The following is a 13,402-nucleotide window of genomic DNA, read 5'->3' as shown; positions in this document are numbered from 1 at the left end:
CAATAACCTCTGCTGTCAAGTTTGATATCTTGTCCACTCCCACATAAAGCAGAAATTGCAGAAAACATCTTCCTGCAGGATATTTCTGCATTGTTTGAGCTCAATAGTATTTTTCTCTAAGGCGTTGGCATAAGCAGACATTAGCCTTGATTTGTGAGAGTGTGGAACTGTATTTTATAACAATGAGCTCTTAAAAGATTTTGAGTTTGACCTTGACATTTGAAGGCTACAATTTTTTTTTTTCTTGATCTCCTAAGCACACTTATCCCTTCTTCAAGGGGTGGAGGCTGAAAGGTGTCCTGCCCTGGATATGTCCAGTAAGGTTGAAGTCAGCTGGTTCTTTATATTTCTTGGGTTGAGAAGGGGGAAGCTGGGGACACTTGCTCCTCTGCTAAATGTAGAAGGAATTTAAAACTTGAAAGAAATTGAAGGAAAGGAGCCTCTGAGAAGGGTCAGAAAGATAGTTTATGTTGTTTAAGAATTCTTTGAAAGAGATTTGCAAAAGACTGTGACAGATTTCCCGGCTGAGCTGGGACTGTAAGTTGCTGCATCATATGTAAGTGTGCTGTTCATCATATGTGGTGTATAACAACAAGCAGTCTAGTTTACGTGAGGGAAACTGAGACATTGGTTTCATAGTCAGATTTAACTGATCATTCACAAAACTGCCCCTCAGCCCACTTCAAGGCACAGCTCTCAAAGTGAAGTTATCAGAGCTTCTTTTCTTTTGCTTAGGGACATGGTTTAGTGGTGGACTTGGCAGTGCTAGGGTTAACAGTTGGACTCGATGATCTTAAAGGTCTTTTCCAACCTAAATGATTCTATGATTCTTTCTTTTCTTTTAACTGTTGGGAAAAATGTATTTGACCTAGCTTCATACTCAGGGCAACTGAAGTATTTTACCTGATATTCCTTTTCTTTCACAATAATTACTGTGATACTAACCAAGGGCATGAAAAGTATTTACAAATAGCCAAGGTTTCAAAAAAATCCTTCAAAATAGGATCTGAGTAACAAAGAAGATATCCTAAAATAAATAAATACAAACAGTGCCATCAACATAATCTATAACTTTTTCAACCTCCTAGAGGTTTACACATTAAGTAGAAATTGTAACTTGTGGCATTTTATAGGATTTAGTGCTATTTGTATTTATGAACTAAATTAATACATATGGAAGTTCTTGAAGAATCTTAGAATTAGCATTTTATTTAGCTAAAAATGAGACAACAGTCATAAAACGCATTTGTAATGATGCTTTGTATGTTTCTTTTTAATCTACTACATCTGACTTTCATTAACTTGAGATAGACTTCTACTTCGTCTCTAAATGTCAGCAACTGTACATGATATGATTTATAAGCGAGCATTGTTGCTTCACCTTGTCTGAGATTAAGCATGAATCCTATTCTACATTTTTGTTCATTTATGCTTGATAAAACAGAAACAGTCTCCTGTGGTGAACAAGCTTACTGGAATTTGATCATCTTTCAGAAGTGGTTTAGTATGTCAACTTTATAGAAGTTACGTCAGCCATCATTAACCTTTTAGTGTCACAGCACTATCACGAAGACCGATTTTTTTTTTTTTAACTTGTATACTTGAATCTCAGTATAGTACCTCACTGTCCAAAGGTTTGTATTTATCTTTATAATATTCTTACCAGGTTGGAAACTATTTCCGTTATTAAGGGTAGGGAACTAAGACATTGGGAATACAAGGATGGATTGGTCTGACCAAATGTAGAGATCTGCGAGATAGAGCTACTTTATCCTTCTTTTTATCCAAGGAAGAAAAATAGGTGCTTCTAGGGAGTGATTCATTTGACTTGTTTTAGATGTCTGCTTTAGGATGGAACAAATACCCAGAAAGTGTTCCCACTCATTCTTCATTAGTTGTAAGAGAAATGGAGCTCTACATTACAGATCTCTGCATTTGGCCATATCAGTGCCCCTAGAAATAGTATCTGTGGGTTATGAAGAGAGATGAGGATGACTCCAAGTAACTTGTTATAAATGTCTGTAGTATACATGTTTAAAGCTAGCTGAGATGAATCCTACCTGAGATCAGAAGGAAACTCTGCTGAAGCTATGTGACCCAAATGTTGATGCCTTAGATTTACCCCTCTCCTTTGAAATCTCTTTCCTCCTTGTACAAAATTCATTCTGGTCTTACGTTGATGATCTTCAAATATTTTTTTTCTCTGGATAGGAGGATAACCTTATCAAGCAGTTAAGGTATTCTATGCAGCTCCTCAGAAACTGCCTCTTTCAAAATGAAGAATGCAAAGTAAGTATTCTTATACTGAAATAACATGAGCACATTCAGTTAGTGAATGAAGATCATAATTTTTTTTTTCTACTTTGAAATTATTTTCAAGCTGGCTAAATTTAAGCTTGATACTAGTGGCAAGAAATAATTCAAATTTCATTATTATTCCCATCTCCTAAGAATATTTCATACATGCATTAGGAACTCAATGTTCATATTGAAACATCATCTGCCAAAGGTTTCAGATGGCTATCATCCTTTGTACCCACTTCTGCTTTGCTTAAATCAATAATTCCAATTTTCAAAGCATATAATATGAAAAATGGATGTGGAGAAAAGTGTGGGGCCACAAGAAAGGTGCATAAGAGGTACACTTCACATTTTGGAAAGTGGTTTCCTCTCCTTATTCCTCTCTCCTTTTTTCCTTTCTCTTTCTGAAAGACAAAAAAAAAACCCCAGAGAACAAACCCTAAATAATAATTTGCCATTTCCTTTATTTTGTCTGAGTTAAATTACACTAATCCTACAAGGCACAATTTTATTTTCATCTTAATTTTCTTCTTTTCATCATTTTCCTTGCTGAGAATCTTGTTTTGAATTCCTTCTTTTCATTCACATTCTTTGTCTTTTTCTCTGTGCTTTTCAATTTCTTTTCTACTTCAGTTCTTCTGCCTGCCTGTTTTTTCCATGGGGAAAATACTACATTACTTTTTTTCATTCTTTCCTGTATTCTTTCTTTCTGATCACTACTCTTCCTCTTTCTTGTTGCTGATACCTTTCACGCATTTATTTCCATTTTGTCTTTCACAGTTTAATTTGTCTTGGCATTGTGATACAACTTGTGCTACTTTTAGCAAATGCATTGGTGGAACCACAAGATTTCCAGACCTTCCAGAAGTACTGCTATTAAGGGCGTGTGTTGGCATCCCTTTTGTATACAGAACACCATGTAAATTATGGGCCTGAATGAGCCATCTGGTTATCCCTAAGGTCCCCATAACTTAGTTGTGCCATAATATCAGATAAGATTATTGTGGAATATTTTTCTTGTTTTGATCAGGGGTCTGCAGAGACAGTTGCTTGGAGGAGAGGAGAAGGTTGCCATTGATAACTGAAGTTTTCTATCATTTGCTCTGTAGAACTGCACTCTTCTATTTCCATGCTTTTTGCGTTCCAATAATTAGTTTAGTTGGAGTAGAATAAAACTTTAGAATAGAGAGCTCTTGAACAGTCACAGTTGGAATGAATAAATCTTTACTTTTGTTTGCATGTCTCTCAGTAATTGAAATGTGTGCTGGTTTTGACTGGGATAGAGTTAATTTCATTCCTGTTGAAATGAGGGTGTTGGTTCTCTGTACAATCTTTTAAAGCAAACTAATGAGACCCAATAAGATAAAAATGTGCTTTTCTCACTCTATTTATACTTCATTTTCAAAGTATTTAGTCGTATAGTAGTTTAAATTCTTCCTCATATTCTTTTAGATGGCAGCACTCAAAGCTCATCTTGTTCCTGTTCTGCATTCACTATGGCCGTGGTTTTTAATAGACGACGACTCAATGCAAATAGCTCTTCATTTGCTTTGTGTCTACACTGCAAACTATCCTGCAGGTATGAGAGTCACTCTATGATGTAATACATCAAAATATTTAACCAGAATAATTAAGACAGAAACGCATAATAAAGGGAAAAGAATGTTTATTACTACCATAAGAGGAAAGTATAAAAGCACTGGTCCATCAAAATCTATCAAGAGTTTTGATTTTAATACATTCAAGACTTTTGTTCAGATCCTGTTTCAGTCTGTTGGGTTTAGCAAGTGCAATTGTATTAAAGGATTAAATAGCATTTAATTCAAACCATTATGTTTGAAGGTTACACTGAAAGTCCTGCCAAACTGAATAGTATACTGTAGAAATGCTACTCTAGGAATTCTCGCACAGAGAACCGTGTATCAGTACTTGATACAGATTGTACTTCAGCCCTTATTGAGAACATTCTGGTCTTGAAATATTCATTAATCTAATTTAATTCTATATTACATTTCTTCCATTTATTTTTGCATGGGGCTCAGTAGCTTGTATTTGTATATTTTTCATAAAGATTCTCTTCATTTGAGGAAACCTTTTGTTTCCGTTGATGAGTAATTATCCCCTCTACTAGAAGCCTGTTCTTTTTTCTAGTATGAGTTTGTCTCATTCCATGTCCTGGTTATTGACTGAGATAATGATTTGCTAGTGGCTTGAAGAGACATATAAGTATCTGTTGATTTCTCCCTGTCAAGATACCATAAAAGACTTAGCATGGCTAAAATATAGTAACTGAACAGCCTCTGAGCTTTTTTACCCTCTTTTTAAGTTAATATCTCCAGATCTTAAATGAGCTTGCGATGCTTGTTTTTTCATAAAGACATTTTTTTAATATGGACTGAAGAAAGGTCAAATATGTATTAGTCAACCACAGGATTTAAAATTAAAATGTAATGTCCTGTGATGTACTGGAAATGAAGCTGAAGTTCTGATGGTCGGTCTTGTTTCTTAATTCTGAGTGACTCTAGGCTGCATTTTTATTTTCCTTGCTAATAAGGGCAAGTGGTTTTAGATTAATCATGTTTTTCCTTTCTGTTCAGAATAGTTGGCTTATGAGGTGACCCAAACTTACCTACTCTGAACTGGTTAACCACTTCCCCTTAGTGTAGTGAGACAAAGAAATGCATGTAGATGTTTGCAACAGTTAAAAACTGTCTCATTTTTATTTACTTTTGCCATGTAAGAAGTTAACAGTTGTTGCAGATGGCGAATGCCACTAAATAAAAAGGTATATATGCATATTTGTGCACAAACATCATCTTAGTAACTTAGTTGTTCCCTGCCGCTGTATTAATTTGAGCTTGTAGCTCTGTAGCAGAGGATCTTGCACGCTACTGTGGTACAAGATGATGACAGATGCAGACAGTGCTTTTATTTCTCAGAAAAATATTTTAAGAAACTTAATTGAACCTTTCAGATGTAGAGACCTCTTTTCCTGAACCAGTTTCAGAGAGTCCCTTCAGATTCTGATGCCAAATAATTGTATAATGCCTTAGATACAATGTTCTGGTTCTTAGGGAGACTTTCTGAGACGGAGCAATCGCTTCTCTTCAACAGCAGAATCGCCTCTTAGATTCTAGAACAATAGAACAGTAGACGCCTGTTCCAGTAAACTGCCACATTCAGGCACGTTTCTATTCAAAGCATGTCCCATTGACTTCACTGTGGTTCAAAGAAAAAAAAAACCCAATCCTTTCAAAAGTCCCATGTCAATCTTTGAGCTGTTAGACTGCTCTTTCTATAGATTTTTTCTTTTTTAATGTATATGTGCGTTTCTCATATGATAAACGTTTCATTTCTTTAAGGTTGTGCTTCACTTTGTTGGGCCAGTGGTGGACAATCATCACTTCCATCTGCACGAAGTGCAGCTGGAAATTCATTAATGCATAACATCTTGAAATTGGCTTCCCAAGTGTCAAATGATAACAGCCCAATTCAGCAGGTGGTCTTTTGTCTTCTTTCTAACCTTGCTCTGTCTCATGACTGTAAAGGCATTATTCAGAAGGTAAGTAAATAATATTCTTGATTTTAGCAATGTGATGGATGCATTTTCCTTTTTCCTTTTTCATAAACCCTCATATTTCAGTATGGAGTGTCCTGTGATCACATAGAGATGCTTCTGCGGGAATCAAAACCATTGTGTCTTCTCAGTTGTGTTACTGTTCCCTAAGTGCAGCATGTAATTCGGTCATATTCATAGTCTGGACAGAAACAACATATGGAACTACACAATTTTTTCTAGAGATTTTTTTTAACCTCTCAGTTTCAGTGGCATGTAAAATTTTTTAATACCCATATATATTGATAGCAATCACTAGTGGATTGTGAAAGTGAGCATACAGTAGAACAAACTGCATGTGAGTAAACAAGAAATTAAACATTGTATAAATCATCAGGTATACTGTGTGAAACATAATCTTTATAAAAATTTATAGTTTTAAAGAAGATATCCTACATGTCAGTAATTGGCTGTTAGGTAGAAATCTATTCTTATTGTATAAATGTAAGTACTGTCTTTTCCCTTTTTAATTTGTATATTGAATGATCCTTAGTCTATTTAAAGAAATATATTGTGTTGGGTCAACTTTTATGTATGTACACTGCATAAATTATTACAGAAGAAAATGTATTTTACCATATTAACTTTTTAACCATGATGTGGATTCTTTCTTTTGTAATTCTTTCAAAAATCCTTGACTAATAATGGGTTCCCTGAAATACATAAATGAAACATTAGTACTAGTTTTTGGTCAAGTATGCAGATTGGAAGCTCAAACAGCAGTGAACAAACCATGGAATACTATAAATTCTAATATCCTTTTTGTTCCTTCTGACAGAGTAACTTCCTGCAGAACTTTTTGTCTCTTTCATTACCAAAAGGAAGTCATAAAAATCCTGGTAATGTGTCTACTCTTTGGCTAAAGCTGCTACTGAACATATCTTTTGGAGAAGATGGACAGCAGATGATCATGAAGATAAATGGCTTTTTAGACCAGATCGTGGAACTGTGTAAATACAAACACAAGAGCAGCCAACATCTAGCACTTCGTATTCTACATAACCTATGTTTTAGTCCAACTAATAAACCAAAGATATTAGCTAATGGTAAGTATCTAAAGGGTATACAAGCTATTTTACTGTAAGAATATTGTGTCTTCCAGAATACCATATTTTCATTGTAATTTGGGTTACTGACCAAGAACTCAATATTGTTATTTAGAAAAGCATTTTTATAAAAATTCTTTTCATAGAAGTAATAGAACATATATTTTGGCAGAAAAGCAATTAAAATAATACATAGCAAAAGGAAAAGCAAATAAATAGTTTAAAAAAAATCAAGAGGGTGTTTTTGTGAAAAAAAAAATTATTGTGAGACTGATCATTTGAATATAGTAACACATTATGAATGAAAGGATTTTTGCAGTTTTCTCAAACAGCTAGTTTTTCAGGGGTGGGTGGGGATGGGGTGGGGTGGTTGAAGGATTGTTTGTGTCAGTCAGTTTGAAATAACTGAAGTTCCTATCTTTCAGTTGGACAAAACCTTATTGGCTCCTGCAAGTCATGAATGTTGAGACAAACTATTTCGTGTTCTGTCATGTGCAGAAAACATTTATGATAATGATAAAGTTATGATCATGGCATATATATTTAATGTAACAACATGCACAGCACTCTTTTCTCGGTTGTTTGTAAAAGGCATGTTTCTTCCCCCATTTAATTGCAGAGAGAATGCTCCTGTCTTCGTTATAAGTTCTCAGCAGGTTTTCCATAGTGTCTATGCTTTTCATTTTTTCCGAAGATGCTGATTTGCTGCCTTAATTAAGCATACATTATTCAGTTACATAATCTGTGAATTTTTATTATGAAGTGAACAAGCAAACTTCAAGAGTCTGGCTTCAGAGAAAGCCTAGGAAATTAAGGCACCTACAGTGGGGTGGCAAATATTCCTGATTGGTTACAAATCATCTACATAATAAGTACTAAGGAAAATAGAAACATCTTAATTTCCATCCTGATGTGGCTCTAATTGTGGCTACTGGGAGTTATAAAACAGTTTCATGGCTTACTCAGTCCCTATGCATAGCTGATGGCTGTACATAACGTGCATGTACTATTGCTGATGGCTTAATTTTTTAGCATTGCTTGTTTTTGTTTTGCTGTATTCTTTTTAACACTTCTTTCAATGTAGTCTGCCGATTTTGTGAGCATAGTTAAATTTAATTAATCTGATAATAAAGTTTCTGTAGTTCCTCTGCCATATCAATACTTGTCATAGAAATAAGTGTACTCGAAGCATCAAAATACTGAGACGTGTAAATATAAATATATTTGTGTGCTTTTGATGATATTTTCTAGATGCAGAGGGTTTTTTTTATTTTTCTCGTTAGATAAAGCAATTGCAGTACTGTCTGCCTGTTTGGAAAGTGACAGTTGTGCTGTTCAGAGAATAGGAGCAGCTTCTCTTTGGGCTCTGCTTCACAACTATCAGAAGGTTAGTATTTGAGAAAGACTTGAAAAAATTGTAATGTTACTTTTATTATGCTGTAAACAATACAGTAACCTTTAAGTAAATACAGTTTACATTAGCAGTTCCATTTTATTATTTTAATCACATAGCTGCTCAGGCTAGGAGGTTAAACAACACAGTAAGGAAGCAGCTTGTCCTCTGTGATTTGTGACCACTTATATAAATGCAATCTGTATGATGATACAGTCATATGCTAATTCTAAAATTCCTGCATCTCGCATTCTGCTGAATTATTGTCATTTTCTAAACTTTGCTGTTAAAAGTGTGCGAATGTGGGGAAGAAAGTCAAGTCATTGTATTTTGTGTGTTTGTGTGTGCTACAGGCAAAAGTGACTTTGAAGAATCCATCAATAAGGAGAAGAATAGATGAGGCTTATTCTTTAGTGAAAAAAAGTAAGTCTTGCTTCCAGTGCAAGTGGATGCCAGTTCTGTATTTTTCCATCAAGTAAATCATTAACACATTTCAATTTATACCATCACAATAAGTTTTTGTTGTGCTGCAAGTTTTTGAAAGGATACTTTTGTCTCTGAAGTCATGAGTAGTAGTATGGTTTATGGTTAGGCATCTTATAAATACAGATATAGAAAAATGCCTCTTGGTTAACAAATTATTAAGACTTCAGGTAATTGCTAAGATTAGTTTGTAAGAATAGGTCTGATCGTGCTTGCAGCAAAATGCTCTCTTTGCACAGTACACTTCTGTGTTAATTCTTAAACTTAGTGATAAGAAAAATTGCTCATTTAGCATTGACTTTGCTTAACAGGACTCAACCTCACTGTGTTCAGCCACATAGAGGAGAGATCAGAACAGATCATTGTGCCAGTCTTAAAATACTGGACCGTGAGTTAGCTGACTTTCTGAAAGCTTGAGTTTTTAACTCAAGTAACTGAACATAACTATCATTTGAATAGCTTTTATACGATGGTTGCTATCTTCAGCTCAAGAGTATTCATTCATGGAAGATGTTCAAACACTGGTCTGTAGCTGGAGCTTCAGTAGCTAATAATGGGTTTATTGGTTGTTAGTCACATCAAGACTCTGATCTTTGCAAAAACATGCAAATGTCTCATTTTAAGCCAATGAGTTTTCCTACTGATTTTAATTGCTCTATGGATGTACTCAAATAGGTTTATCAGCTGGGGAGTTGTCGTGGTTTAAGTGGTTTAAGCCCAGCCGGCAACAAAGCACCACGCAGCCGCTTGCTCACTCCTCCCCTCGGTGGGATGGGGAGGAGAAAATACAACAAAAAGCTCATGGGTCGAGACAAGGACAGGGAGGGATCACTCACAGGCAAAACAGACTCTATTTTGGGGAAAAATAAACCAGTTTAATTTGTTAACAACCAAATCAGAGTAGGATAATGAGAAATAGAACCATATCTTAAAAACACACCTGCCCCCCACCCCTCCCTTCTTCCCGGGCTCAGCTTTGCTCCTGATTCCTCTGCCTCCTCCCCCACAGTGGCGCAGGGGGATGGGGAATGGGGGTTGTGGTCAGTTCGTCACAGATTGTTTCTGCTGCTCCTTCCTCCTCAGGGGGAGGACTCCTCACACTCTTCCCCTGCTGCAGCGTGGGGTCCCTCCCATGGGGGTCAGCCCCCATGAATTCTCCAACTCAAGTCCTTCCCACAGGCTGCAGTCCTCCACGAACTGCTCCAGCGTGGGCTTTCCCACGGAGTCACGGCCTTCTCCGGGCCCAGCCACCTGCTCTGGCGTGGGGTCCTCCACGGGCTGCAGGGGAATCTCTGCTCCACCGTTACCCTCCATGGGCTGCAGGGGGACAGCCTGCCCTCTCGCCACGGGCTGCAGGGGAATCTCTGCTCTGGCGCGCCTCCTCCCTCTCCTTCGTCACTGACCTCGGTGTCTGCATGGCTGTTTCTCTCTCATCCCACGCCTCTCTCCGCTGCAGCTCTTTTTTCTTTAGTGGTCTTTTTCCCCTTCTTAATTATGCTATCCCAGAGGCACAACCACTGTTGCTGACAGGCTCAGCCTTGGCCAGAGTTTGGAGCCAGGGAAGCTTCTAGGAGCTTCTCACAGGAGCCACCCCTGTAGCCCCTCTCCCGCTACACAAACCCAACACAGGAGCTTATAGTACCGGGTTCCCATAGTACTTTGCACAACGGAATTACCACAAAATTTCTGCCTACATTGAACATTGTTTGTCAGTATTCTAATAAGGAGGAGATGTTTTTTTGCTAGAACATCACATGATAATTCTTCCTGTACTGTCCCAAATCCATTGATTTTATCAATGTACTGTTGTTTCAAACTTATCCTTTAGTAAGTCAGTCACTAAACATAACATAATGCAACATTTCACATACTGATAGAGTGTTAATAAATAGATAAGATTTTATTGTTCTTTATAGGGTAACTACCACTGATCAGAGACTTTTCAAAATATTATGTTGAATCAACGAGGTAGAAATATGCAGCTTTTACAGACTAGCACCTTGTAACATTAATCCCCATTTACTTATGTATTGCTTTAGAACATAAAGTCCTAGACTGAAATATTGATTTTTAGTTCAATAAGCATTTAAATATCAAAATATTGAGTATGAAAGATTTTATGCAACTGTAATTGTTACAGTTTACAGTCATGTGAAGTTGTCATCTATATTTTCCTGCATTAAGGTTCTCAACTAGCCTACGCTAGTAAAGCTTTGATCACTCTACAGTCATAACTGGGCTAAAATGGTAGATTGTTCTTCTGAGTGCAAGTGGGGGAATTTTTCAACATGGCTATTGTTATTTTACATTTCCCACTTTTTCCTATCCACGGAGAAGTTTGGGAAGAACAAGGCGTGACCTCATTGTAACATAGCATAACGGAACAGCAGTTTTCACTTTTTTTTTTTTTTTGTCACAACTAGGTGGGGACTTGGAAAGCTGCGAAATTCTAGCCTTTTAAAAAAAACAAAACAAAAAACCAGACTTTTCAACATAAAGTATTAGTACTTGATTTGCTACTCATAATGTAGGGGTTAAGATCATAAAATAGCGTGAATCTAGCAAGGCATTTGTTGCAATCTTTGAAAAAGTAATTTTGTATTAAGAATCAGCTAGAAATTCAAATCTTGTTTTTTTTCCTCCTTTTAGCTACTCTACAGCCAGAAGAAAATGAGCTACATGCCTACCATTTAAAATGCTTAGAGAATATAGTGCAGCTTCTTGATTGTTAATGATCATCAGATGACTTCTCATGTTGAAATTGGACAGCTTATTCAATGGGAGCCTGAAATTTAGAGAAAACACTTCTGATTAATAGATCCGTGGCAGCAGCATATATGCTATGGAAGAAATTTATGAAGCCTTTGAAGGAGTTCATCACTTTGAACCAAAGAAATTGCACTAAATGTGGTTCAAACTATTTGTACTGTAATCCCAATGGGAAATTATAATGATGCTACTGTGTAAAGTAAGTACACAGAAGAAGGAATGTACAGAGGAAAAGAATGCGAAAAATCAGTAATTTTCTTAAATTATGCATTGAAATTGTTACTGTAAAGTATTAGAATTGCTGTTTTGGATTGCTCTTAATAAAGAGGTTTTTAATTGAGATCAGCATTTGTTGTCAGTGGGTTGTAATTTGTAATGTTCTAGATGTGCACAGTGCGTACTTAGATTCAAGAACTGAAAATGTTGGCAGTCGTGTGTTGTACCTATTAGGTATAGAACAGCAACGTGTGTGTGTTAGTTTTGAAGGAGTTTTTAGTTCAAACTGCTGCATTTTTTTAAGATGCTAACAGTTGAAGAAGAGCTCTCAGTTGCTGATATTACAGGTGACAGTTATGTTAACATAGCAGTTTATTCAGGACATGAGGTATGTGCACCAGTTTTAGTTACATTACATCGTAGAAAATATTTGAGACACAATCTGTTGGTTTCCAGTTTACAAACACTTCAAATCTTTTCCTTGAGGAAAAAAACAGTCTGTTATCCAGGCCTGTGTTTTCTTTGAACTACTACTATGTAACTATTGTCCTAAGTTTTTCAGTTTTCTGTGCTAAATGAGTTTGAGAGAAAAATACATTGATGCCTGAGCACACGATGGTTTTGCTGAACATGCTTCTGAAATATCTAGCAGGGTGTTTAGATTTCCCTCAACACATGAAGTTTTTGGCTTATGTCAGGGACAGATAAAAGTGAGCAAATAGGCAGCAAAACTTGGGTAACATCTCTAAAAGAGTTGTAGCAAGGCCTTGTCTACCTGTAATTAGTCTTTTCTTCCTAACTAGGTGATGAAAGTATTTTCCACTGACAGAGGGGATTTTGTTTGTTTGTTTTGCGATGCTTATAAATCATGTGTGACTTGATATTATTCAGCTGACATAAGCATGATGGTTATAGTGGCTGGATTAAATCATTACTAGAAATGTAATTGTTGGCTAACCTCCCGCTCCTCTACCAAACGAAAAGCAACGATAGACCACCAGAGCCTGATTCTTTTCCACTTGACACATTGCATAATTAGTGTAACTTGCAAAATGGTTGTTAAATGCTGTCATGCTCATCCCATAGTATTGCAGAACTGTAAGCTGCAGGGCAGGAGAACACTCGACAGCAGACAGCTCTGCAAGTCAGCGTTTGCTGTCTGGGCTTGGTGAGGGGGGGCTCTTCCCCTCAGACTAGTGAGTGCTGATTCTCTTCGGAGACTTATGTTTCAGCATACTCGACCCCAATGATTTCCTCTCATAAATCAGGTTGTAAGTCAAAATGCAGATTGTTTGCCAGTTTGTTTTCTTTTTCAGAGACACAAAAAATGAGAGCACTCAATGCCAAATTAATTCCAATGGAAGTAACCACTCGGCAAGGATGGCGAGAGCTCTTTCAAAGTGTAGAAATAGACATGTATCTAGGGAGGTAAAATAGGGCTGCATAGTTGAATGACTTCATTAGATGCAAGTACAATATAATAAGAACATAGAAGAACTGGATGCTTGTTTGCTATTAAACATTTCCATTTAACTGAGCTGTACAAATTCATGAAGAAATTATTCATGTTGAAAAATC

The 13,402-nt window shown here is 36.5% G+C and overlaps 1 protein-coding gene across 1 annotated transcript in view; it reads left to right on the top strand.

The window, feature by feature from the left end:
* RTTN (rotatin) overlaps positions 1 to 11,944 on the top strand; it is a 90,936-nt gene extending 78,992 nt beyond the window's left edge. Inside the window, 7 exon segments of the mRNA XM_050892355.1 lie at positions 2,212 to 2,289; positions 3,754 to 3,880; positions 5,664 to 5,863; positions 6,696 to 6,963; positions 8,247 to 8,350; positions 8,710 to 8,779; positions 11,489 to 11,944. Of these exon segments, the coding sequence (XP_050748312.1) occupies positions 2,212 to 2,289; positions 3,754 to 3,880; positions 5,664 to 5,863; positions 6,696 to 6,963; positions 8,247 to 8,350; positions 8,710 to 8,779; positions 11,489 to 11,571 (930 nt within the window). The 3' untranslated portion in view covers positions 11,572 to 11,944.
* Positions 11,945 to 13,402: the final 1,458 nt, after the last annotated feature.

Source organism: Gymnogyps californianus, chromosome 2, assembly GCF_018139145.2.
Source record: "Gymnogyps californianus isolate 813 chromosome 2, ASM1813914v2, whole genome shotgun sequence".
Classification (NCBI taxonomy): domain Eukaryota; kingdom Metazoa; phylum Chordata; class Aves; order Accipitriformes; family Cathartidae; genus Gymnogyps; species Gymnogyps californianus.
This window is presented reverse-complemented; position numbering and strand designations above follow the sequence as displayed.